Source organism: Tursiops truncatus, chromosome 19, assembly GCF_011762595.2.
Source record: "Tursiops truncatus isolate mTurTru1 chromosome 19, mTurTru1.mat.Y, whole genome shotgun sequence".
Taxonomy (NCBI): Eukaryota; Metazoa; Chordata; class Mammalia; order Artiodactyla; family Delphinidae; genus Tursiops; species Tursiops truncatus.
This window is the reverse complement of record NC_047052.1, coordinates 57,279,736-57,303,494: the sequence shown is the minus strand read 5'-3', so window position 1 is coordinate 57,303,494 and position 23,759 is coordinate 57,279,736. Positions and strand designations below refer to the sequence as shown.

General features: G+C 43.9%; 1 protein-coding gene across 4 annotated transcripts in view; it reads left to right on the top strand.

Annotated features, from left to right (window-relative positions):
• The first annotated feature begins 2,752 nt into the window (after positions 1–2,752).
• LOC101331782 (uncharacterized) overlaps positions 2,753–23,759 on the top strand; it is a 67,222-nt gene continuing 46,215 nt past the window's right edge. The window contains exons 1-4 of one of the 4 annotated variants that reach the window (XR_004523520.2): positions 2,753–3,000; positions 4,477–4,603; positions 12,790–16,188; positions 16,289–16,387. Coding sequence is in view for 2 of the 4 variants with exons in the window: in XM_033846159.2 (XP_033702050.1) it covers positions 2,968–3,000; positions 4,477–4,603; positions 12,790–15,524 (2,895 nt within the window). In the remaining 2 variants the exon portion in view is untranslated. Of the gene's footprint in view, positions 3,001–4,476; positions 4,604–12,789; positions 18,489–23,759 lie in introns of those variants that run through there. The other 3 variants (XR_012328121.1, XM_033846159.2, XM_073796327.1) reach the window with 3 other exon arrangements.

Genomic DNA, 23,759 nt, shown 5'->3' with positions numbered 1-23,759 from the left:
GGGGCTTTGGTAGCCATTCTTGGCACTTACTCCCCAGGTATATCAGAAGCAGCCCAGTCTTCTGATGGCAGCTGGCTGGCCACGGCTCACCCACCCCACCGTACATGCACAGAAACCACAGGGGCCTGCCTCCTCCCTATGGAGTGGTGCTGCAACACAGAGGGAGTGAGGGAGAGTGGAGATACTGATCAGCTGTGAGAGAGCAAGAGATCTTGTTTCCAATGCAGGGCAGAGATAGGCCTCTAGCAGCTGTTGAGTTCACCATGATCACCTCATCATGGTCCCCAGTCCAGTTAACCCTGTCCAAGCCAAGAAAATGCTCCAGCCCACTGCATGCCACAGTGCAGCACTGGATCTGGGGCAGCCACAACTGGGGAAAAGACCCTAGGTTGCATCTGAGCATAGCCACAGAGGCCTACACAGGCAGCATACCAGACCCCTGTATGCACGAAAATCCCACTTGCTTCAACACTCCCTTCCTGTGGCTAAAGTCCCAGTGTGGGGAGAAGGAAGGATACACAATTAATGGGAACAGAGCCAGCCCCAGCCCGACCCTCATGGCTTCTGGTCCTGCAACTTGAGATCAGGTCTCGTACCCGGTGCTGGCTGTAGTCCCTCAATCTCCAGTCTCAGCCCTTACTGTGGTGATAGCTGCCATCACGCTCTGAGGAAAGACGTGACTTGCACCCACATCAAATCCAGCCGTCCCACCAAAAGCATTGGGTATACCCACTCTGCATAGTCATAGTCCCTCAGAAGGACACCCCTTCAAGACCCCAAAGGGAAACGGTATCACCTAAGTTTATAGAGGTAGAGAAAGTTAAATAAAATGAAAATTGCTAATGAAATACTCTCAATTGAGAGAAAGAGAAAACCCCTGAAAGAATAAACAATGAAACAGAAATAACTGTTACAATGTAAATAATTCAAAACACTGGTAATAAAAATATTAACTGAACTAGGAAAAATAATTGAGCTAAACACTGGATATTTTAACAGAGAACTAGAAAACAAAAGGAGACCCAATGAAAAATAAATACTTCAAGGGAGTTCTCTGGTGGCCTAGTGGTTAGTATTCTGGGCTTTCACTGCTGTGGCCCGGGATCAATCCCTGGTTGGGGAACTGAGATCCAACAAGCTGCGTGGAGTGGCTAAAAAAAAATGTTCAATGGCTCAAATAAAAAGCACGCTAGCAGGAATGAACAGCAGAGGAAGAGAGACAGAGAATGCATAAGTGGTCTGGAAGATAGAATAATGGAAATCACAGAATCAGGAAAGCAGGCAGAAAAACTATGTTTTTTAAATGAAAGGAATGTACAAGATCTCTAGGATAACGTTGTGTTCCAATATTCGAATTATAGGGGTTCCAGAAGGAAAAGAGAGGGAGCATGGGAACAAAAATATTTTTCAAGACATTATGGCTGAAAATTTCCTTTACCTGAAGAAGGAAACTGGTATTAAGGTACAGGAAGTATTGATACACAGGATCCCAAACAAGATGAACCCAAACAGACCCACACCAAGACATATCATAAGAAAATGGCAAAAGTTGAAGATAGAGTTCTCAATGCATCAAGAGAAAAAGAAAGAGTCATAAACTAGGGAATCCCAATAATGCTATCAGCTGTTTTCTCTGCAGACATTTTGCAGGCCAGAAGGGAATGGCAGGATATATTCAAAGTGCTGAAAAGGAGAAAGCTGCAACCTAGGATACTCTACCCAGCAAGATTATCATTTAGAAAAGAAGGAGAGATAAAGAACTTCCCAGATCAGCAAAACCCAAAAGAATTAATCAATACTAATCCTACCATAATAGAAATGTTGAAGAGTCTTCTCTAAATGGAAAATAAATAATAATCTTCAGGAAAGGGAAAATTCCACTAGGAAAGGCAAATATATAGTAAAGAATGAAGATCGTTTAAATAAGCTGGTAAGTAGATTTTTAAAAAATGTAGACGGAAGTAGAACTACACACAACAGGATAAGCGCAAAGATGTAAAATATGACATCAAAAACACAACTACAGTAATTATTATGATTTTTTTGTGGGGGCCCTGTAACATGACTTGTGGGATCTCAGTTCCCTGAACAGGGATGGAACACTGCCACGGCAATGAAAGCGCTGAATCCTAACTACAAGACGAGCAGGGATCTCTCCAGAAATCAACTACAATAAGAAAAACGGGAAAAGAACAAATATGTGGAGTCTAAATAACATGCTACTAAACAAATGGGTCAGTGAAGAGATCAAATGGGAAAGCAGCAAATATCTTAAGACAAATGTAAACTGAAGCACAACACTCCAAAATTTATGGGATGAAGCAAAAGCAATTCTAGGAGGGAAGTCTATAGCAATGCAGGCCTCAAGGAACAAGAGACAACTCAAATAAATAGCCTAACCTACTATCTATGAGAATTAGAAAAAGAAGAACGACAAAGGTTCCCTTCCCCCTTAAGAAGACTGGAGCCCCTAAACTACTACCTATGAGAATTAGAAAAAGAACAACAAACCTTCCCCGCTCTCTTAAGAAGATAGGAGTCCTTTTCCCGCCCTAGAAGTCATTTTCCAGTGCTTCCGTGGTGCAGCTTGGCTTTTTCCCGGCGATTCAGGTGCGGGGTGACATTCCCTGAGTCCTTGGCACTACATTACCCAGAAGAATTTGCGCTAAGGCAGCGACGTTCATCCAATGAAAATCCAGGAAGGGGGCATTTCCGGGAGCGCGAACCTCCGGGAGAAGAACTTCCGGCGTCCTCGTGGCGCCCATTTTGATCGTGGAGCTAGTCGGAAGGTCGGAGTGTGCGGTGATGGGAGCGAGGTGACGGGCCAAGAAGACGCAGGAGGAGGCTTTGTACACACTGCAAAGGGACGGCCTGAGTGTTGGGGACACCGCCGCCTGCGGGGTGCATCGATACAAAGTCCGACAGGACCCCTCGACTGTCGCCACTCCTCTCCTCCCAGGAGCTCCGATGGCGGCGGCTACGCTGACGGACCCGGCTCAGGTAAATGCTGCGGGCTCCGGGTTCTCCCCTGCCCGTTTACCCACCCAAATACGAAACTCCTGAGTGAGAGGCGTCTGGTCCAGGAGAGTGAGGCCTGCAGGGGTGGTGTCCCTATTTCTGACCACCGTTGTAATGTGGTCTGAGTGAGGCTTGGAGATACAACTGAAGCAGGAATATTCGGGAACCCGGAGTCCATCTTGTTTCTGCGAGGAACGCAGTTTGAGGCCAGGCTGCACCTGGAGTGGTAGATGAGTGGTTGTGTTTCTCTTCTTAGGGCCCTGGGAGCGGTGGAGAGTTTTGAATAAAGGAAGGGCACAATCTGAGCTAGGCTTTTAAAAATAATCCAAAGTGTTCAACGGAAAGCAGAGTGTAGGGGAATGATGAGGACACTGAGGCAGTGTGATGAGACACGGTCACAACTGGTAAGTAGGAGCAATGAGGATGGAGGCACAGAGGAGAGGTTAGTGAGTCAGCCAGAGTTTACCTGGCTCTTGTATTGGGCACAGGTCCAGGGAAAGTGTGAGCCCCTGAAGCACTGCTTACGTCACTTTCTCCATCGCCTTCCTTTTCCCACAGATTCCATGGGCTGGAGAAGCACTTTGGGCAAGTGGCGGTTGTCCCAGTCCCTCACTTGTTCTCACCCCCCACGCACACATTCTGTGTATTTGAAGTGTCTTAGGGTTCTTCACCTGCCATTCTCCCAGCACTTTGATTTGGAGACCCTAGAGAACCCCATGCTTGGTTTTCTGAGTGCAGGCCAGCTTTTGTGGAGGGGGTTCTAGTTTCCCACCACTGATGAAATGAGGTGTGGAAGGTTACTCCTGGAACAGGTACCAGTATGTGGCAGTGATTTTTTCTTTTTTTCTTTTTGCGGTACGCGGGCCTCTCACTGTTGTGGCCTCTCCCATTGCGGAGCAACAGGCTCCGGACGCGCAGGCTCAGCGGCCATGGCTTACGGGCGCAGCCGCTCGGGCACATGTGGGATCTTCCCGGACCGGGGCACGAACCCGTGTCCCCTGCATCGGCAGGCGGACTCTCAACCACTGCGCCACCAGGGAAGCCCGGCAGTGTTTTTTTAATGTTATTTTTGGCCCCACCACACGGCATGCGGGATCCTTAGTTCTCCCACCAGGGATTGAACCTGTGCCCCCTGAAGTGGAAACTCGTAGCCTTAACCACTGGACCACGAGGGAAGTCCCTGTGGCAGTGTTTTGAGGTGAGGCTGAGCTTGTTTAGGTAAGTGCAGGTCTCCTTTTTTCTGATGGAAATAAACAGGGAAGAACTGGAGTTAGACTTGAAATGACTGCCTGTGTATTCTGGAGGCAATGGGAGTTTCAGATCAAAGGAGAGAGGTTCTCTTCCCCAGGTCTTGAGAGTCTCCATCTGGTTGGGCGGTAGGGGAAATGTGTGGGAAGATGGACTGTGGATTTTCAGGAATGAGACTGTTCATGGTTATATTTGTCCCTGTTATACCAGGGCAGTGTGACCTTTGAGGATGTGGCCGTGTACTTCTCCTGCGAGGAATGGTGTCTTCTTGATGAGGTTCAGATACACCTGTACCTTGATGTCATGCTGGAGAACTTTGCCCTTGTCTGCATGCTGGGTAAGGCCCTCACACCCATCCCAATCCTCTGAGATAGGCTCTGCCTTTCTCCTTTTCCCCAAGGGTAGTTCTCTGTCCTTCTCACATCTGGACCATGGGCACTGCTTTCTTCTTAAAGTTATGTGCTGCAGTTACAATGGCTAGGCAGAGTTCATCCCTACTCCTTAGTGCCATGAAACTTGTAGCCCCAAAGTCTTGCAGGTGACCATTCAGGTTCATCAGTGTTGCAGTCCGCTTTAGAGATCCCTCCTTGCTTGCCCTCTCCTGGGCTAAGTGAGTGTACGGATCCATACTACCCAAAGTTTGCTCCATTTCTGCATCCGACAGTATTTATTTATTTATCTGTCTGTCTATCTATCTATCTATTTATTTATGGTTACATTGGGTCTTCATTGCATGTGGGCTTTCTCTAGTTGAGCCGAGTGAGAGCTACTCTTCTTTGTGGTGCATGGGCTTCTCATTGCAGTGGCTTCTCGTCGCAGAGCATGGGTTCTAGGCCTGTGAGCTTCAGTAGTTGTAGCGTGCAGGCTCTATAGCACAGGATCAGTAGTTGCGGTGCATGGGCTTAGTTGCTCCGCGGCATGTGGGATCTTCCCGGTGCAGGGATCGAACCCATGTTCCCTGCATTGGCAGGCAGGTTCTTAACCACTGCACCACAGGGAAGTCCTTAAAATATTAAATAAGGAACTACAGTATGATCCAGCAATTTCACCTCTGTGTGTTTATCCAAAGGGTGTGAAATCATATCAAAAAGATATCTGGGGACTTCCCTGGTGGCACAGTGGTTAAGAATCCACCTGCCAATGCAGGGGACACAGGTTCGAGCCCTGGTCTGGGAAGATCCCACATGCTGTGGAGCAACTAAGCCCGTGTGTCACAACTACTGAGCCTGTGCTCTAGAGCCCGTGCTCTGCAACAAGAGAAGCCACTGCAATGAGAAACCCATGCACCACAACAAAGAGTAGCCCCTGCTCGTCACAACCAGAGAAAGCCCACGTGCAGCAACAAAGACCCAAAGCAGCCAAAAATAAATTTATTTTAAAAAAACAACAAGATATCTGTACTCCCTGTTTTTTGCAGCATTATTTACACTATCCGAGACATGAAAAAAACCTAAGTGTCCATTGATGGATGAATGGGTAACAAATGTGCTGTATGTGGAACACTATTCAATATTGTTCAACCATTAAAAAAGAAAGAAATCCTACCATCTTTAATAACATGGATGGACCTTGAGGGCATTATGCTAAGTGAAATAAGTCTTAGTTCAGGGAAAGACAAATACAGTTGTTTGCCAGTTTCCAGAGAGGATTGATTCCAGGAGCCCCTGCATATACTGAAATCTGCAGATGATGAAGTTTCACAGTCAGCCCTGTGATTCTGAAGTTTTGCATTTGTGGATTCATTCAACTACTGATCACGTGGTGCTGTGTTTATTTAATTAAACATAACCATGTGTAAGTGGACCCATGCAGTTCTTACCCATGTTGTTCAAGAGTCAGTTGTACTCCATAATTACACATACATGGGGAACATTTTCCTTTTTGCTGCGACGAGTCTTAGTTGCGGCATGCAGGATCTTCATCGAGGCATGTGGGACCTTTCATTGGGATGCTCAGGCTCTTCGTTGTGGTGCAAGCTTCTCTCTAGTTGTGGTGTGCAGGTTTTTCTCTTCTCTAGATGTGGTGCGCAGGCTCCAGGGTTTGTGGGGTCTATAGTTGTGGCATGCAGTCTCTAGTTGAGGCGCATGAGCTCAGTAGTTGTGGCGTGTGTGCTTAGTTTTCCCGCAGAATGTCAGATCTTAGTTTCCCGACCAGGGAATTGAACCTGCATCCCCTGCATTGGAAGGTGCATTCTTTACCACTGGACAACTGGGGAAGTCCCTGGAATCTTTAAAAAAAAAAAACACACACACACACACACCCCCCAAACTCAGAGACAGCACAGAAATTAGTGGTTGCCGGAGTAGGGGATGGGTGAACAGGGTTAGATGAAATGCGTGAATGGTGTCAGAAGCTACAGACTTCTAGTTGTAACGTGAATAAGTCCTGGGGATGTAATGCATAGCTTAGTGATTATAGTTAATTATACTGTATGCTGTATTTCAAATTTGCCAAGAGAGTAAATCCTAAAAGTTCTCATCAGAGGAAAAAAATTGTATTGTGGTGTTAACTAAACTTATTGTAATCATTGCACAACATATACACAAATCAAATTATGTTGTACAGCTTAAACAAATACAATGTTTCACATCAATTATATGTCAGTGAAACTTTTAAAATTCTACAGTGCTCTTCCTTTCTCTGAAACCCAAATTTCTGATCTTTATTATTTTCCATCTCTCTAAAGAACTTTTTAAAAATGAATTCCCATGATTTTTGTGCATCTAAGAACATGTTTATTTCACCATCACTGTTGAAGAGTAATTTTATTACATTCTGAATTCTAGGCTGACATTGGCCACCCCCCAACCCCACCCCCGCCAAGCTTTAAATGTTTCACTCCTTTCTCTTGTTTGCATGATTTCTGAAAATTCAGATGTTATTCTTTTTGTTGCTTCCCCATGACTAAAGTGTTTATTCCTCTGGTTTCTTTTGGGATTTTTTTTTCTTCTGTATTTGAATGTGATATGCTTAGGTGTAGTTTTGTTGTTGTTGTTTTTTAAAATAAATTTATTTATTTATTTACTTATGGCTGTGTTGGGTCTTCATTTCTGTGTGCAGGCTCTCTCTAGTTGCGGTGAGCGGGGGCTACTCTTCATTGCGGTGTGCGGGCTTCTCATTGTCATGGCTTCTCTTGTGGAGCGTGGGCTGTAGGTTCACAGGCTTCAGTAGTTGTGACATGTGGGTTCAGTAGTTGTGGCTTGTGGGCTCTAGAGTGCAGGCTCAGTAGTTGTGGTACACAGGCTTAGTTGCTCCACAGCATGTGGGATCTTCCTGGACCAGGGTTTGAACCTGTGTCCCCTGCATAGGCAGGTGGGTTCTTAATCACTGTGCCACCAGGGAAGCCCCAGCTTAGGTGTAGTTTTTTGGCATTAAACCTGCTTGATGTTCTCTGAGCTTCCTGGATCTGTGGGTTGGTGTCTGACATTAATTTGGTGGAAATTCTCCATGATTATTGCTTCAAATATTTTTTCTATTCCTTATTCTTTTTTTCTTTTGATGTTTTTATATATGTATGTTAAAGCATTTGCAGATGTTATACAGTTTTTAGATATTCTTTTTTTTTAGTCCTTTTTCTCTTTGTTTTTCAGTTTTAGAAGTTTCTACTGCAGGAACCTCAAGCTGAGAGATTCTTTCCTGAGTTGTGTCCAGTCTTAATAAGCCCATCCTATTCATTCTTCATTCCTCTTCTCTTCTTTTTGATCTCTAGCATTTCCTTTTGGTTCTTTATTAGAATTTTCATCTCTGCTTTCATTGCCTTTCTTGTCTTGTATGCTGTCTGCTTTATCCATTAGCAGGCATTAATTAGCGTATTAATCATAATTGTTTTACATTACCAATTTGATCATTCCAATGGCCCTGTGATATCCCTCCCTCCCTCCCTCCCTCCTTTCTTCCTCTCCTCCCCTCCCCTCCCTTCCCTTCCCAGCATGCAAGATCTTAGTTCCATTACCAGGGATCGAACCAGTGTCCCCTACAGTGGAACTGTGGAGACTTAACCACTGGATCCCTAGAGAAGTCCCTCCCTGTGATATCTGATTCTAGTTTTGAAGCTTCCTTTGCCTTTACAAAATTTGTTTTTAGGCCTTTTAGTTGGTCCTGTAATTTTTTTCTTTGTAACTGGCATGATGTATTCCCTAAAAGGAACCATTGTAGATAGACCTTTATTGGTGTGTTGGTAAGATGTGGAGAGCGGAAGCATGCATGTTGCTGTTAGCATTCATATTATATTTAATTTTCAATCTTTTAATGAGCCTGTGTGTCTGGATCCTGAACTTCACAACTTCTTTTCAATTTAATTTTCCCTCCCTTAGTTGGGACAGGATGGGTATTGGGGGCTGTAGTTGGGTATTTCCTCTTTCCCAGGTAAGTTAGGCTCTGATAAAATGACAGTAGGTTTGGCTCTGGTTAAGTAGTTTCTACTGAGGGCAGACTTTGTTAAAAACAGAATGTTCTGGCTATTTTGTTTTTCTAATCTTCATTTCTCTTTTCAGAAGGCTTTGTTTAGTTTGTTTTGTAGTTCCTCAAGTTGTAAAGGTACGTTGTTGATTGATGATATTTCTTTGTTTATATGTAAGCATTTATAGATGTAAATTTTCTCCTTAGTACTGCTTTTGTGGCATCTTATAAGTTTTAGTATGTTATATTATTGTTTTCTTTAGTCTCTTAAGTATTTTCTAGTTTCCTGTGTGAGTTTTTTTTCATGGACCTATTGGTTGTTTCAAAGCATGTTGTTTAATTTCCAGAAATTTGTGGATATTTGTTTTCCATATGTGATTGATCTCTATCTTCAATCTGTTTCAGTTGGAGAGGACAGTTTGTATGATCTTTATCTAATTTAAACTATTGTTCCTGTCTATTGCTGAGAGCAGAGCATTGAAGTGTCCCCATACTATAGTAGAACTGTTTCTCTTTTCAGTTCTGTCAGGTTTTGCTTTATATCTTTTGATTGTCTATTATGAGATGTGTAAATATATATACTTATTTTAATTTTTTTATTTATGTTTGGCTGCGTTGGGTCTTTTTTTTGTGTTTTTTTTTTGCGGTACGCAGGCCTCTCACTGTTGTGGCCTCTCCCATTGTGGAGCACAGGCTCCAGACATGCAGGCTTAGTGGCCATGGCTCATGGGCCCAGCTGCTCCACAGCATGTGGAATCTTCCCGGACTGGGGCATGAACCCATGTCCCCTGCATCGGCAGGTGGACTCTCAACCACTGTGCCACCAGGGAAGCCCTTTTAAAAAATTTATTTATTTTATGTATTTATTTTTGGCTGTGTTGGGTCTTCATTGTGGCATGCAGGCTTTTCATTGTAGTGGCTTATCATTGCAGAGCACAGGCTCTAGACGTGTGGGCTTGAGTAGTTATGGCACGTGGGCTCAGTAGTTGTGATACATGCACTTAGTTGCTCCACGGCATGTGAGATCTTCCCAGACAAGGGATTGAACCTATGTCCCCTACATTGGCAGGCAGATTCCCAACCACTGCACCACCAGGGAAGTCCCTAGACTTCTTTATTGTTTGATATGAATAATAGCCACCCCTGTGTTCTTTTGGTTACTATTTGCATGAAATATCTTTTTCTAACCTTTCATTTTCAATTTAATTGACTTTTGTCAACAGCATACAGTTGGATCATTTTAAAAAATCTGTCAGTCTGTCTTTTGCTTTGAGTGTTTAATCCATTTACATTTAGAGCAATTACTGATAAGAGGTATTTTTTGTCATTTTGCTCTTTGTTTTCTGTATGCCTTAGAGCTTGTTGTTCCTTAATTTTTGATATTTTCTCTTTTTGTATTAAATTTGTTTAGTGATATGTTTTAATTGTCTTTTCATTTCCTTTGTGTACATTATATGATTATTTGTAGTTACCATGGGGATTACATTTTATATCCTAAACCTACCAGCATACTAATTTTAATTTACACCAGCTTACCATCAATAACATTACAAAAACATTTCTGCTTCTGTAGTGCTCTGTCCCCACTATTTTCTAGTATTGATTTTACAAAATTACATACTTGTATGTGGTGTGTTTAAGCTGAGACTATGGTTTCTTTAAATGCATTATTCTCTGCAATCAGGTAGAAAACGAAAAAATGCTGTTACAAACTTAAAATCACAGTAGCTTTTATAATTTTCTATGAACTTACCTTTATCAGAGACCATCATTTCTTCAAATAACTTTGAATTACCGTTTAGTGTTTTTTTCATTTCCACCTGAAAGAATCCATTTAGCATTTGCTGCAAGACAAGTCTAGTGTTAAGGAACTTCTTTAGCTTTTGTTTACATTGGAATATGTTAATTTTCCTTAGTTTTTGAAGGATGTTTCCCTGATGTAGGGTTATTGGTTGACACGTTATTTTCCTTCAACAATTTAAATATATCAACCCACTGCTTTCTGGCCAGATTTCTGATTAGAAATGTGCTGATAACCTTCTTGGGGATCCCTTGTCTGGAATGAGTCACTTCTCTCGCTGATTTCAAGATTCTTTGTCTCTGCATTTCAACAGTTTTATTATAATGTGCTGCAGTATGGCTCTCACAGTCTATTCTGCTTGGAGTTTATTTAGATTTGGGGATGTTCCTATTCATATCAATCCATAAGTGTGCTATGTTTTTCTGTTCTGAATCCCTCTAGTGTTTTGTTTTCTTTTCACTTCAGCAATTGTACTTTTCAGTTCCCAAATTTCCTTTTTTGCAATACTTATACTTTCTTTCTCTTTATTGTTATTCCTACTTTGTTCAGGCAACACTTTTTTTTCTGTACACCTGTTTCTTTTTAGGAATTGTACTTTGCAGTTTCCAAATTTCCATTTTTACAATACTTATACTTTCTATCTCTTTACTGTTATTCCTACTTTGTTCAGGCAACACTTTTTTTTCTGTACACTTGGTTTTTTTTTTTTTTTTTTTTTTTTTTTTTAGTTATTTGAACATCCTTTAGTCAGTTTTTAAGTCTTTCTAGTTAGTTCGCCATCTATTTTTTGTGTACCTGTTTATAAGTTACAGTTGCGGTTGATTTGTTATTTTCCTTTGCATCATACGTTCCTGTTTCTTCGTATGTCTTGTGAGTTTTTGTCATTGAAAACTGAGCATTTGTGTCTTATAATATTGTAATGCTGGAGATCCTGTATTCACTTTAACAAGTGTTTGCTGGTATGGGCTTCTCTTTGTTTTTGATGTTTTCAGGTGATTCTTTCCTGGACATCAACATGAGCTGTAAACTTAAGGGGTTTTCACTGTGCATTTCTTGGGGGTGCACTATGACTTTTGAAGTTCCTCTATATAAGTGGCTGATTTTGAATGTCTTAGTCCTTAAATATCTCACTCTCCAAAAGTGAAAAACCAGAAAAATGAAGAGCGGGAAAAGAGACACTGGCCCTTAAAATCAGGTGGGGAGACGGATTCATAACACCTTGTACTCCATCCACTGTTGTTCAGGTTGGGAGTGGATTCCTAACACCTATTACTCCATCCAGTGTTTTTCAGGTAGGGAGATGGATTCCTAACCCATCCCCTGTTTTACAGGTGGGGAGAAAAACACCTAACATTTTGTTTACATTTTGTTTCCTAGCATTTTGTACTCCATCCACTGTACATCCTTCCCTCTGGCTCCACTGACATTTCTGTTTGTAGTATTTAAATATCATTCCTTTGTCTGTTGTGTGCTTAGTTCCTCTGGGTTCGTATTTGCCACTCACCCATCCTGACATTCCATTAGGCCTTGTGTCATATGTGTCCCATGTAGTTGTTCAACTGGGGATGGAGAATCCTTGGGGCTTCATGGGATGGACATGACTCTGGTCTCAGCAAAAAGAGCTCACAGGTAGTCTGGCCAAGATGAATGGCAGCTGGCAGAGGGCTTGATATCAGGTCTGTGTTTTAAGTCATATCAGGAACATACCTTGTGTGATTAGTGTTTTAGCCCCATTGCCAGTGGCCCCAAATCACTTCTTTTGTCCTCCATTCTTGGTACTCTGCCAACTTGTCATTTCTATGACTACTCATTTTTATTCTGACTGCAGCCTGGGATTTATTCCCTACCACCTCTCTAAGCCACTTCTCTCATGTAGTCTTCACATTGTTTTCTCTATAGTACTTTATGACATTGTGCAGGTATATTTGAATGGCATTAGGCAGGTATACTTTAATGTTCCATGAATACCAGCTACTGTTTCAGTAAGATTTTCTGGTGCATGGGCTTATACTTGTGCACAGTATCACAGATCAGCAGCAGATGTGGTCCTAGTGAAAGCCATTGACAGAAGAGTGAACTGTAGAACATGCCTTTCACCCTTGGACCACATCCAGTCCTTGTGTCCTGTGCTTGGTGAGGCTGCATCAATTCTGTGACCGTAAGTCCCAATAATGCAGAACAGCTGCATCCTCAATTTGACCCCAACTCCATTTACTGAACACAGTCCCATGGATTGGTTCTTTCATGTGTCAGACATACAGTTGTGATGGTGTCACCCCCATCCAACGTCAACATGAATTTCACCATCACGTCTTTGTTTTCAGGTTCTTGGCGTGGAGTCGATGAAGAGACACCTTCTGAAGAGAACATATGTGTGGAGGGAGTATCACAGATTAGGACCCCCAGGGCAGGTTCATCTCCTGAGAAGGCCCAGCCCTGTAAGATGTGCGTCCCAGTCTTGAGAGACATTTTGCACTTGGCTGAAGAGCAGGGAGCAAATAGGGGCCAGAAAGCATACACATGTGGGGCATGTGGGAAACAGTTCTATTTCACTGCAAACCTTCAACAGCACCGGAAGCAGCACATTAGAGAGAAACCCTTCCGATGTGATGTGAGGAGACTTGCATTTCTGAAGAGCTTCACAGTCTACGCATCAGGGAATCTCTCTGTGTACAGTGAAATTGGGAAGAAATTAGCAGCCAACATGGGACTTCAGCAACAGGCCACTAATATCAGGAAGGAACAAAACAACAGTCATGAGTGTGAAGCTGTTTTTCACAGTGGAACAATTCATCGGAGCTGGGGAGAAGGCAGAAAATCCTCCAGCCACACAGATATGTATGAGAGAGTCATCACTAGTGAAGCGTTTTGTGAGTGCAGCAAATGTGGGAAAGCCTGCACCCAAAGTTGTAATCTTATGCAGCACCAGAGAGTTCACACTGGAGAAAAGCCTTATGAGTGCAGCGAATGTGGAAAATCCTTTAGCCGAAGCCACCACCTCAGTGTGCATAGGAAGATCCACACCGGAGAGAAGCCTTATGCATGCAAGAAATGTGCTAAATCTTTTCTCCAAAGGTCCAGCTTCATTCAACATCTGAGAGTTCACACTGGAGAAAAGCATTATGAATGCAGTGAATGTGGAAAATCTTTTAGCAAAAAGTCCAATTTCCTTCAACATAAGAGAGTTCATACTGGAGAAAGGCCTTATGAGTGCAGTGAATGTGGGAAATCCTTTATCCATAGATGTCAACTTTTTATACACCAGAGAGTTCACACAGGAGAAAGGCCTTATGAGTGCAGTGAATGTGGGAAATCCTTTATTCATAGATGTCAACTTCTTATACACCAGAGAGTTCACACAGGAGAAAGGCCTTATGAGTGCAATGAATGTGGGAAATCTTTTACAGTTAGGTCTGTCCTGCAAAATCATCAGAGAATTCATACTGGAGAGAGGCCTTATGAGTGCAGCCAATGTGAGAAATCCTTTATCCATAGATGTCAACTTCTTATACACCAGAGAGTTCACACAGGAGAAAGACCTTATGAGTGCAGTGAATGTGGGAAATCTTTTACAGCTAGGTCTGCCCTCCAAAATCATCAGAGAATTCATACTGGAGAGAGGCCTTATGAGTGCAGCCAATGTGGGAAATCCTTTATCCATAGATGTCAACTTCTTATACACCAGAGAGTTCACACAGGAGAAAGGCCTTATGAGTGCAGCCAATGTGGGAAATCTTTTACAGCTAGGTCTGGCCTCCAAAATCATCAGAGAATTCATACTGGAGAAAGACCTTATGAATGCAGCCAATGTGGGAAATCCTTTATTCATAGATGTCAACTTCTTATACACCAGAGAGTTCACACTGGAGAAAGGCCTTATGAGTGCAATGAATGCGGGAAATCTTTTACAGCTAGGTCTGCCCTCCAAAATCATCAGAGAGTTCACACAGGAGAAAGGCCTTATGAGTGCAGTGAATGTGGAAAATCCTTTATTCATAGATGTCACCTTCTTATACACCAGAGAGTTCACACAGGAGAAAGGCCTTATGAGTGCAGTGAATGTGGGAAATCCTTTATTCATAGATGTCAACTTCTTATACACCAGAGAGTTCACACAGGAGAAAGGCCTTATGAGTGCAGCCAATGTGGGAAATCTTTTACAGCTAGGTCTGGCCTCCAAAATCATCAGAGAATTCATACTGGAGAAAGGCCTTATGAGTGCAGCCAATGTGGAAAATCCTTTATCCATAGATGTCAACTTCTTATACACCAGAGAGTTCACACAGGAGAAAGGCCTTATGTGTGCAGTGAATGTGGGAAATCTTTTATTCATAGATGTCAACTTCTTATACACCAGAGAGTTCACACAGGAGAAAGGCCTTATGTGTGCAGTGAATGTGGGAAGTCCTTTATTCATAGATGTCAACTTCTTATACACCAGAGAGTTCACACAGGAGAAAGGCCTTATGAGTGCAGCCAATGTGGGAAATCGTTTACTGCTAGGTCTGGCCTCCGAAATCATCAGAGAGTTCATACTGGAGAAAGACCTTATGAGTGCAGTGAATGTGGGAAATTGTTTATTGTTATTTCTGGCCTTATTAAACATCAGAGAGTTCACACAGGAGAAAGGCCTTATGAGTGTAATGAATGTGGGAAATCTTTCACTGCAAGAGCTGGCCTCCAAAATCATCAGAGAATTCACACGGGAGAAAGGCCTTATGAGTGTAAGGAATGTGGGAAATCTTTTACTGCGAGATCTGGCCTCCAAAATCATCAGAGAGTTCACACAGGAGAAAGGCCTTATGAGTGTATGGAATGTAGGAAATCTTTTACTTCTAGGTCTGGCCTCCGAAATCATCAGAGTGTTCATACTGGAGAAAGGCCTTATGAGTGCAGTGAATGTGGAAAATCTTTTAGCCAAAGACAAATCCTCAGTACCCATAGGAAAATCCATACTGGAGAAAGGCCTCATGAGTGCAAAGAATGTGGTAAATCTTTTATCCAAAAGTGCAGCTTAATTCATCATCAGAGAGTTCACCGTGGAGAAAACGCCCTATGAATGCAGCCGATAAGGATGCCACTGGGGTTTGGAGGAGTTTGACATGGTAACAGAATGGGAGGAACAGGTGCAGTCATCGTGCAACAGATGGACAATTTCTAGAGCGGAAACTCAGGGTGAGAGAAGGGGTGTCATCTGCTTGTGAACTCCCAGCAATGGACAGGGATTTAGGATACAGTGCTAGGTTGACTGGTTCAGGCCATGAGGAGTCTGGTCACAGCACTCCTCTTTCACTCCCTACCCTGCTTTGGGGACTCAAAGAACACTTTGTCCATTCGGACACCCTCTTGTCACCCCCACACAGACACAAAGAGCCCTGCTTAGGACACCCCCTCCTCCCCACATGTGACTTGACAGGACTGTCATTTCACTGGGAACAAATATTGATGGCTTTCCTATGAATGATCCAACTTATGTACCCAATAATGATCTGGTCCTGCTAACTCCATACCACAGGTTTTCAGTGGATGTGGGGCAGCCAAATTCGAGGAACAGACTCTACCTTGGGATGTGGATGTGACTCAGTCCCAGGAGAGAGAAGACTAATCAATATAGAATGCCACATTAACAGAAGGAAGGATGAAAAATAACATGATCACCTCAGTAGACAGAGAAGAAGCATTTGACAAAATTCAGCATCCATTCATGATGAAAACCCATACAGGTGGGTATAGAGGGAACATATCTCAATAAAGGCCATTTATGACAAACCCACAGCAAACATCATACTGGTGGAAAGCTGAAAGGCTTTTTCCTAAATTCAGGAAGAAGAGAAGGATGCCCACTCCCAAAACTTCTATCTCACATAGTATTGGAAGTCCTAGCCCCAGCAATCAGACAAGCAAAAGCATCCAAATTGGAAGGTAAGAGGTAAAACAGTATTTTCAGATAACATGATACTTTATATAGAAAACCCTAGTGTCCACCTCAAAACTTTTAGAACTAATTAAAGAATTCAGTAAAGCTATAGGATATAGTACAAATATACAGACATCTGTTGCATTTCTATACACTAATAATGAACTATCAGAAAAAGTAAAATTGCTTCAGATTGCATCAGAAAGAATAAAATACCTAGTAGCAAATTAACTGAGGGCTTGAAAGACATATAGTCAATAAACTATAAAACATTGATGAAGATTGAAGATAAAGAAATGGAAAGATATCCTGTGCTCTTGCATTGGAAGAATTAAGATTGTTACAATGACAATACTATGCAAAGCAATCGTGAAATGGACAGAAGACATAATGGAGTTAGAAAAACTATCCGAAGTGATGCAAATGAAGAACACACGTGTATTGTCATATGTGTTCAGTGTCTCAAGAAATATAGCAGCAATCTTGTGAGTAAGGCATATTCTAGTAAATGGGATATATTCATGTCTAAGACATGAAAAGGAGTCAGTTCTTATGGAAGCAATATTGTAGTTGATGAAAACTGCACCTAGGTAATTAGATTTCATGGAATATTAGAATGAGATGTTCCTATAAAAGGGAGAAAAAGAGCAAGTTACAGTTGAGGAAAAACGGGGGTTTGGGATGGGTTGAAAGAGTAAATAGAGTGTCCAGAGTAGGACTTTAGTGAAGGTGGACAGTTGTGGAAATACTGTGTTAAGGACAGCTTGCTTTCCTCTTTTCCAATTTTTACATGTTCATTTTCTTTACTGTATTAGAGAGGACCTCTGGCATATTAGGGAATACAAGTGTAAGGCAGTGAACTGCCATCCTACTGATCTCAAGCATCCTATTTTTGTCCTTTATATCTAGTCTTTTCAGTCCAGAACCATATAAAGTTGCACAAATTACATTTATTTCTCACCTCTCTTTAATGTCCATTCTGACACAATCTCTCTGATTTCCTTCAAGTTGTTTTCCCTTGGTATCTTTTATACAATACATGACAATTTGTAAAATTTCCCTCACTTGGTATACAGTAAGATATCCTTATAAATAGATTCAGATTATGTGGTTTATTGTTTTTATTGTTGCTGTTTTGCTCCCATCCAAGATAATACAAAAGTGCTGCCTTGTCCTTTTCAGTGTACCATATCAGGAAACAAGATGTCTGTTTTCCCAGTATTGGCAGTGTTTCCTTTGATCACTTCTTTATGGTGATATGCTTTGGATTTTGTTCCTATTACTCTGGGAGGCTGAAGAAGGGGTGTAGCAAGACACTGTGATCATCTATTTGTTTCTAAATCTCTCTGGCTTCTGTGTGGAGAGTGAACTTAGGAGGGAAGAACTGATGTAGGAGAGAGGACAGAATCCTTTGTGTAGTTGGGAGCCCTTTGATGATGGACCAGCCCAGGATGGTGGCATTGGAGATGGTGAGGACAGGATGACCTGGGACACATTAGGAGGCAGAGTTGGCAGGACGTGTGCATAATTGAGATGATGGGGTGAGTCCCAGAGAATGATTTTTTTCCCTTCAGTCCTCAAGAGCGAGCCATTGCATTTGTGGGCCCGAGAGGCTTACCTTGTTTTCTTAGATTTCTGAATCAGCTGTCAGCTATGTTGAGTAACTGCAGCCACAGTTTCCAATACCTGGGACATAAAATAGGCAGGACTGCTCCCTGAGAGTTATTTGGGTAGATGAGTTTTGTGTGGCCTTGCTTTCCTTGGGCCTGCCAGGGTTAGATGAGGCTGGATAGGAAGACTTGTGTGGTGGTGGTGTCTATCTGTAATATCTGTAGCTGTATGTGTTTGAGCCTGCCAGGGAACATTAGCTATTCTTTGAATAGAAATTCAAAACTTGCCCTCGAACTTCACTTGATGAAAATTAAATCCCTTGTTAAGGAAGTTTAGGGTCATCCAAAAGTACTGACAGCTACTTTGAATATTTATTTCAAGCCATTTAATGTAATTGTTGATATATTTGGGTTGAAATATATCCTTTTATTTTGTGTATTTCTTACCTTGCCCTTTGTTCTTTATCTTGGCCTTTAAAAAATTTTTAACCCTCTATTTATTAGTTATTTGTAATTCAATTTTCTTTACTTCTAGCTTTGAAAATGTATACCTTTATTCTATTTATTGTTTAAGCCCCAAATCACTTATTTAACACATTAGAGCATAAAGTTATAAATACATTTTTTTCTTCATTCTGTGTATTATAAGGGGTTTAAAACATTAATTTTTCCCATAGGAATATATGTTTTTCAAGGTCTGCATAGGGATTCTGTCATTCTAAATCTGTAAGGAAATATTACTCATGCTTTACACAATTGGTGACATGTATGTCAATCAACACATGCATTTCTCTCTTCAGTTATCATTCCTTTTGTCATCACTGATCTTTCAACTGGAATTACAATCCATTGTTCATTGTCCTTGAATAGAACTTTTTTTTGAATAGAACTTTTAATGTTCATTTTTCCAGGTTAATTGTGCATTAATTTTCTCATTTCAAATCGTTTTGTTTCATCCATTCTTGAAGGACATATTTGCTGTACATAGAAATCTTGGTTGGCAATTTTCTCTTCAGTGGTGGGGGGAGGTCATATTGACCTTTTTACTTCTGTGGTTTTCTTAATCTTCTTGAGCTACAGAAGATATTCTGTATGCTAAGGTGTGCTGTTTTGATGTACTTTACTCTGAACCTATCAAGATCAAAAGGAAATAGGGAATGACTCCCCTTCCCCGCCCCACCTCCTTAGTAGCACAGCAGGCCCCCCTATGGGTTTATTCTTACAGGAAATGCAGAAACACAACCAGTCTGTGCTCTAGTCCAAGTGATTTTCATCTGTCCCATTCTGTAATTGTTGATTGTTGGTCTCCAGCAGCTATTTACCTTCATGGATTTCACCACTTCTGGGGGTTGCTTTTCCAGACACCCTGAATTGGGAAGACGCTGGGGGTTCTGGGGTTACTGAGTTCATGCCAGTTTTTGCTGGGGTTTCTCAGAAGGACTCAGGCCCAGGAGTGCAGGGTGGAGGGTCCTATGGGCGCCCCACAAGGGCTGGTTCGCTCGTGTCTCTTCCTGCTCCCGTGTACCAGAGGGAACATTTTGAGGCCTTTTCCTCTGCGGACCCATGTGCACCAAGTCCAGGGGCACCACGTGTGATCTGAGGTGACCTATCAGAGGAGTCAGTGATAAATGAAGAGAGCTATGTGGTCTTCAGGGTGGGAGATAGGGGAACCAGACTCCCAGATGAGGGCAGGGTGACCTGGGGACACGGGGAAAACCTGGAGATGGTGGCACCGCACAAAGGTGGGACATACGAAAGATCCCTGGGCTAGGACTCCTCCCTGGTCCCATAGGCTGTGTCCCCCATGCTCCTTCAGGGTTAGCCCAAGACACAAAATCCAGAATGTTTGTCCAAAGGCTGAGTCCTTCTTTTTCATTGCTGTGGCCTGGCTCCCTCACAGATGTGCTCCCCTGAGTGGTGGTGACCAATCCCCCTCCTCCTGGCTGAATCCTACTTCAGGGCCCAGAGGCCACGTGCGCTTTGATGAGGAAGAAATAAAAGAAGATTTGTGGCCCCTGGGCCCACACTCGAGGGTCTTGGTCCACTCCAGGATGCCCCTGCCCTAAGAGGTCCCGATGCGGGGTTTCAGCCTCAGAGCCATCACTTCCACACTCCCACCTGGACAGCCTTAAGACAGTCTCCCAGGACAGGAAGCATCCTTGACACTGGCCTCAAGACACCCGCCCCCCACCACCAACAATCCCCACTCAGTCAGCCACAGGAACTGATCTTTTTCCTGAGGCTGAGGAGGTAGAAATGCGGCCTGACCAGCAGAGATGGACCCCTGGGTATCTGCATACAGTTTCTGTGCCTTGAAGGAGGGACCCTGCAGGAAATGAGGGGCCTTTGGTTGCTCAGAACCAGACTCTGGTGTATACAGACAAGAGAAAATAATGCAGGCCCTGGAGGAAGGGGGTCGTTTTTAAGTAGACAAGTGATCGTCCTAAAGTGCTGTCAGGTGCAAGATGTATTGCTAAATGAGTGAGAGACACCAGTGTTTTAATGGATATTGGATCTAAGTCATCCAAAGCAAGGTCCTGGAGAGACACCCCATCTTGGTAGGCAGGCAGCGAGCAGGATGTTTCAGCAGTTTTAGCTTCTGGAAAAGGAGGTTACCAGCTTTAGCGGGAATTGACATCGTGCTGGCTCATTGGTTATCACGGAAAGCAGCAGAGGAGCATGCTCCTCACATCCCCTCTGATAACACTATCAAAGTGGAGAGCCTCTGATCTAAAGATTAATCACTAGCTGAGGCCTGGGCAGGTACCCAGGTGTTTGCTGATTAGGCTTTATGTTTAAGATGGAAGGTCAGCCATGTGAGTAGGGTGCAGGTGAATCAGACTGCTGGACCAGGGGATGTACAGAGCAAGAGGACAGCCATGGTGGGTGGCCTGATCCATCTCTTGCTGAGCTGTGCACAGTCATTGACTATGCAGACAGGAGAGCCATTTCTGACGTGACCAGAACCAGCGCTCTTCCTCTTGTCCAGATGCTTCAGGGCTGCCCAATATCTCCTTTTCCATATTCCTGGTCAGGGTCCTGTCTTACTTTTCTCTTGTCCCTTGCCAAAGTTTACAAGATGACTAACGCTTCAGACCGCATGTGTTTCAAGAGCAATAGGATAATGTTTATTTGCTTCCTGTTACCAGTGGATGTCAACTTGTGTTGGTTTCGTGGAGTCTGAGATAACATCCAAACACTTCAGCAATCAGTAGCATTATAGAGCCTTAAATGCTCAACACTCACCGGAAAGTTTCCCCACCCCCGTAAGAAGAATGGAGCCCCCTACCCCCCACCCCCCGCCCTCATAAGAAGAATGGAGCCCCCTCCCTCCACCCCGCACCCCACCCGCGCCCTAGAAGTCGTTTCCCAGCGCTCCTCGGGGGCTGCTTGGCTGTTTTCAAAGTGATTCAGGTGTGGGGCCCCGTGCTTCCTTGAGGCCTTTGCACTACATTACCCAGGATAACTTGTTTTAAGGCAGCAACGTTGACCCAATGAAAATCCAGAAAGGGTGCATTTCCGGGAGAGGGCCGTCTTCCTGGCGGACATTTTGATTGCTGTGGAGTCTGAGGAGCTCGTCAGAAAGTCGAGGTGTGTGGTGTTGGGGGTCAGTTGATGGGGCAAGAAGGCATAGAAGGAGGTCTTGTGCGCACTGTACAGGGGCGGGTCTCGGGGCCGGGGAGACCGCGGTCTGCGTGCAGTATCCACGCCGAGTCCGACCTGGTCACTGGGCTGTGGGCCCCTCCTCTTGGGGACTCGGTGGCGGCGGCCGTGCTGAGGGACCCGGCTAAGGTAAACGCTGCGTGCTCCGGGTTCTCCCCTGCCCGTTTCTCCACCCAAATACGAACGGCCGGCGTGAGAGACGCCTGTTTACGTCTGGCTCAAGACAGTGAGGGCTTCAGGTGTCGTGTCCCTATTTCTGACCACCAGTGTAATGTGGTCTGGGTGAGCCTTGTAGACGCAACTAAAGGAGGAGCATTCGGAACTTGGAGTCCATCCTGTTTCTGGGAGGAAAAAAGTTTGAGACCAGGCTGCACCTGGAGTGGTAGGTGAGAGTTGTATCTTTCTCTTTGGGCCCTTGGAGCGGTGGAGAGTTGGTTTTTTATAAATGAATGAATGAATTCATTCGTTTACTCATTCATTTATTTATTTATTCATTGATTGATTGATTGCTGCGTTGGGTCTTCGTTGCTGCGCGGAGGCCTTCTCTAGTTGCGGCGAGCCGGGGCTACTCTTCCTTGCGGTGCGTGGGCTTCTCATTGCGGTGGCTTCTCTTGTTGAGGAGCCACGGGCTCTAGGCACGTGGGCTTCAGTAGTTGTGGCTCGTGGGCTCTAGAGCACAGGCTCAGTGGTTGTGGCGCACGGGTTTCGTTGCTCCGCGACATGTGGGATCTTCCCGGACCAGGGATTGAAGGGTGTCCCCTGCATTGGCAGGCGGGTTCTCAACCGCTGCACCACGAGAGAAGTCCCTATGGAAATTTTTGAGCATAGGAAGGACATGATTTGAGTTAGGGTTTTAAAAATACTCCAAAGCCTGCTCAATGGAAGAACATAATGTAAGGGGGTGATGAGGACAGTGAGGCAGAGGGAAGTTGTGGCTATTCCAAGGTCCCAACTGGTAAGCGGTATCACTGTGGACTGAGGCACAGAGGAGAGGCTTGCTAGTCAGCCTGAGGTTATCTCGTTCTGGTACCGCCAGGGGGCCAGGGAAGGCCTGTGCCCCTGGAGCACAGCCCTGGTCACTTTTCCTCCATCGCCTGCCTTTCCCCACAGATTCCAAGGGCCAGAGAAGCACCTTCGTTAAATAGAGGTTGTCGCAGCCCCTCACATGTTGTGACCCCACGCACACATTCTCTGTATTTGAGAAGGGTCTTGGGGTTCTTCGCTAGTCATTTTCCCAGCCCTTTGGTTTGGGAACCCAGGAGAACCCCATGTTCAGGGTCCTGAGGGGAGGCCAGTTTCTATGGAGGGGGTCCCATTCCCCACCTTAAATGGAAGGAGTTGTGTAAGGTTACTCCTGGATTCGATACCAGTTGTGGAAGTGCGTCAAGATGAGGCTGAGTTGGTTTAGGTAAGTGCAGGTCTCCTTTTTTTTTTCTAGTGGAAATAACACAGAAGAGCAGGTTTTCTGCTTTAAATGTCTGCCTGTATATTTTGGAGGCAATGGGAGCTTAGATTAGAGGAGGGAGGTTTTCCTCTCAAGGTCCCAAGAGTCTCCATCTGGTCGGACAGTAGGGGAAATGTGTGGGAAGATGGATTGTGGGTTTTCAGGAGTGACACTGTTCATGGTTTTATTTGTCCCTGTTTACCAGGGCAGTGTGACCTTTGAGGATGTGGCCGTGTACTTCTCCTGGGAGGAATGATGTCTTTTTAACGAGGTTCAGATACACCTGTACCTTGATGTCATGCTGGAGAACTTTGCACTTGTCAGCGTGCTGGGCAAGGCTCTCACACCCACCTCCTTCCTCTGACCTAGGCTCTGCTTTTGTTTTTTTACCTAAGGACAGCTCTGTTTCTCACATCTGGACCCTGGGCACACCTTGTTAAATTCCTTGGTTATGTGCTGTGGTTACTACAGCTAGGTTAGTGCCTCCCTACTCCTTAGTGCCTGGACACCTGTAGCCCCAAAGTCTTGCAGGTGATGCTTCAGGGTCAGTAGTGTTGCAGTCAGCCTGGTAGCTCTCTCCTTGCTTGCCCTCTCTGACCAGGCGAATGTCAAAATCCATGGTACCGAAGTTTTACTTCATTCCTGAACCGGACATTTATT